This window comes from Etheostoma spectabile, chromosome 10 (genome assembly GCF_008692095.1).
Source record: "Etheostoma spectabile isolate EspeVRDwgs_2016 chromosome 10, UIUC_Espe_1.0, whole genome shotgun sequence".
Classification (NCBI taxonomy): Eukaryota; Metazoa; Chordata; class Actinopteri; order Perciformes; family Percidae; genus Etheostoma; species Etheostoma spectabile.
Window position 1 is genome coordinate 23,259,901 of NC_045742.1, and position 3,106 is coordinate 23,263,006.

At 38.4% G+C, this 3,106-nt stretch overlaps 1 protein-coding gene across 2 annotated transcripts in view; it reads left to right on the top strand.

Moving 5' to 3' along the window:
- Nucleotides 1-690: 690 nt before the first annotated feature.
- The window catches only part of LOC116697235 (cytosolic sulfotransferase 3), a 10,010-nt gene continuing 7,594 nt past the window's right edge, over nucleotides 691-3,106 (top strand). Inside the window, exons 1-3 of one of the 2 annotated variants that reach the window (XM_032528558.1) lie at nucleotides 691-835; nucleotides 1,327-1,491; nucleotides 1,663-1,773. In XM_032528558.1, coding sequence (XP_032384449.1) covers nucleotides 1,353-1,491; nucleotides 1,663-1,773 — 250 coding nt within the window. In that variant the 5' untranslated portion in view covers nucleotides 691-835; nucleotides 1,327-1,352. The remainder of the gene's footprint in view (nucleotides 836-1,326; nucleotides 1,492-1,662; nucleotides 1,774-3,106) is intronic. The other variant, XM_032528557.1, reaches the window with a different exon arrangement.

Below are 3,106 nucleotides of genomic sequence, written 5' to 3' on the forward strand. Positions count from 1 at the left end.
TGTTCAGCTCGCCTCTGGCCCCGCCTACCTCAGATACACCAATGTGATTGGTGCAGCTCGCCTCTGGCCCGCCTATAACAGATACACCCGTGTGACTTCAAGGGTATAGTTAATGAGCAACATTAGCGGATGCCAGAGTAACTCGCAAAGGAAAATTCAAATTGTGTTCTTGCGAGAACTCTGGATTTCCAGGCTAACTGATTAAACCAAAAGAATGAAAATTATCACCGTTGAATAAGAAGTATTTGCATGTTTGTGACTTTTGAAATAGGGCATGATAAGTATGTGAATATTTCTTCAACCTGGATGGAGAAGAGGGACGACGATCTTCAAGTTAGACACAATTTTATACATATCGATGGTTGTCTGATCATTACATAGTAGGTCACGGATACCCAGGTGCATCCTAAAAGAAAGACAGAGGAAAAAAAGATAATCAAGTTAAAATAGGATAAGCTTTTAATGACAAAATAAGATCATTCAGTCCCCTCACTTCCATACACACACATTTCATGGAGAGCTCTAATGTGTAAAGCACAGCAAGTCCTTTTCCCTTTCTTTGCGATTTCATGTTTTTATTCAGTATAGACACACAGGGTGGCACCATCACATGGTGCTCTTTCAAATTACAAACAATAGCACGCCCTGTTTCAGTGTGCTTTGACCTGGGTCTGGTCTCGTGCACTTGTTTGCCATGATCGAGGTCCAAGACAGGTTGGCTCGGTAGGGTTAAATACTTTGGCTACTATTAACACACTGGTAGAAACACCCTGGAAGAAAAGGAAAACACACCAGGAAAGAGCAGTCGGAGGACATCTTCAGTAATACGGACAAGGTATGTCCCCAGTGGGGCTCAATCCTTCACTGTAAGAAAGAAATCTGTAAAAAAGAAAAGTTTCCTGGCAGAAAATCACTAGTACCTTTTCTACTAAATTTAAGGGACACTACTGTTGATCCAAATGCAAAAAAATCTCTAAAGCACATCCTTAGTACCTTTAAGGGACATTTCTGTTTTCTGTTTGCAAAATAGGAAAAACATCTGTGAAAAATCAACACAGCAAATTACTTCATATAGGCTATGCGTATTCCTACAGACTTTTTTAACAGTGTTAATTGCTCAACATGCAACATGAAGGTAACATTTGTAAGACTCATAGTTATTGTTGGAAGAAGTATTTAGATCCTCTACTGAAGTAAAATTAGGATTACCACACTGTGAATGCCATTTCTCTCCTTTATTTCACGATGACTTGTAAAAGTAATTTTTCAAAACAATCTGACTTCAGTTTGATTCCACAATGATCATACGTTTTGTATATTTTCTAGCTTTTCTTCGTCTTCTCTTCTGAAAGATGGATGTCATTTCTCGACCAGAACTGTTCGATTTCCACGGAGTCTGCATGACTCACTTTTTCACCGACAACTGGGAGAAGATTCAAAACTTCCAGGCCAGGCCAGATGATATACTTATTGATTCCTACCCTAAAGCAGGTCAGTGAGCACACAGGGACAGCACATGCTGCGCTTTACACTGTAGCGCTGGATGAGAAGTGCATATGGAAATGAGGGACTTGGATGATCTTATTTCATCTATATAGGCTCATCTCGTTTTTACTCATTGTTTATATTACATTGTATTATCTTTTTTGTATTTTCTTCTAGGATGCACCTGGCTCTCCTACATCCTTGACCTGCTGTGTCATGAGCAGACATCCATCCCTTTGTTTCAAAGGGTGCCAAACTTGGAGATCGCCGTCCCTTCTCTGCAGAAAGGTTGAATTAACAATTACACGCAAACCCGTCTATGCCGTGGTGGTAATTCTCAGTCATTTGCTTAAATCAGTAAACTTCACATTGAACGTTGAATTACATGTCAAAGTGATCAACGCTACTTCACCAATAGACTATATATGATGCACCTTAAATACAAGCATTTTAAACTACAGTCTTATAACAAAATAGTGAGCATCGTGTGGAAATGACAATTAAAAGGAGAATTCCAGTTGATTTCAACATGTAGCTCAATTTTTTTTTAATGTGTAGTGCTGTGACTAGTGAAACAAATGAAAACAATCAGAGCAGTCTACACTGAGTTATCCTCCTGCTAGATTTTGTCCCCAACAGGCTTAAACAGGGCAAGTTTTAAACCTGTTTTTTTAGCCTCTACACAGGCTTAAAATGTCATTACCAGTACCTAGCCATGTGCAGGGATTCCTTCCAACCAGTGAATCTGACTGCAGTAATTGTGACAGAAAGGCATAAAAGTTGTTAAACTTTATTTAAATTGTATGCCTTTCTGTCACATCTTCAATTACTTCACATGGGTAGGCACTGGTAATGGCATTTTGAACATGTTTAAAAGCTAAAAACATGTTTAAAACTTGCCTTGTCTAAGCCTGTTGGGTGCTACGCTTGCAGGAGGATAACTCGGTGTAGACAGCACCGATTGGTTTTGCTTGTTTCGCTACTGACAGCATGATATTTTTTTTCAAACAGTGCTACATGTTGAAATCGATCGGAATTCTCCTTTAAGTTTAGGCACCAAACAACTAGTTAAGTTTAGGAAAAATATCCTGGTTTGAATTAAGACATTAGTATTAATGTCTCCTGTTTCCTGAGTGAAAATATTTCGTTTTGGCCTCAAAGTTAGCTCTCTGGCTTGAAAGCGTTGTATTTTCCACTGAATATGGAAGTGCATATTGAAGTGTTGCCTGGCACTATATCCACGGTTTTGCAAGGGAGAGTTTTGATGTTTTTTTCACAAATGGCAACCTGGTCATAATTGTACTAAACGTTTGACGTGTTGTATTGTATTTGCTAAGGATGTCCAAATGAAGATTCATTAAACCATTAGCTGTATGTTTTTGACCAAACTAGACGGCACTATCATTTTACAGTTTTTTGTGATTGCTATGACAATTTCTTCAATACTTTTAACAACTTTCCGGACTGGACTGAACTCTTAACACATTTAGCACAACATCTGTCTGTGTAGGCTACACAATTAACACATTTTTTGTTGCTTTAAAACAAAATGCAAAGCTTGAACATCTTTAACAAACAAGCTCAACCAAGACCAAAACAATGGGTTGTTACTGACAAATTT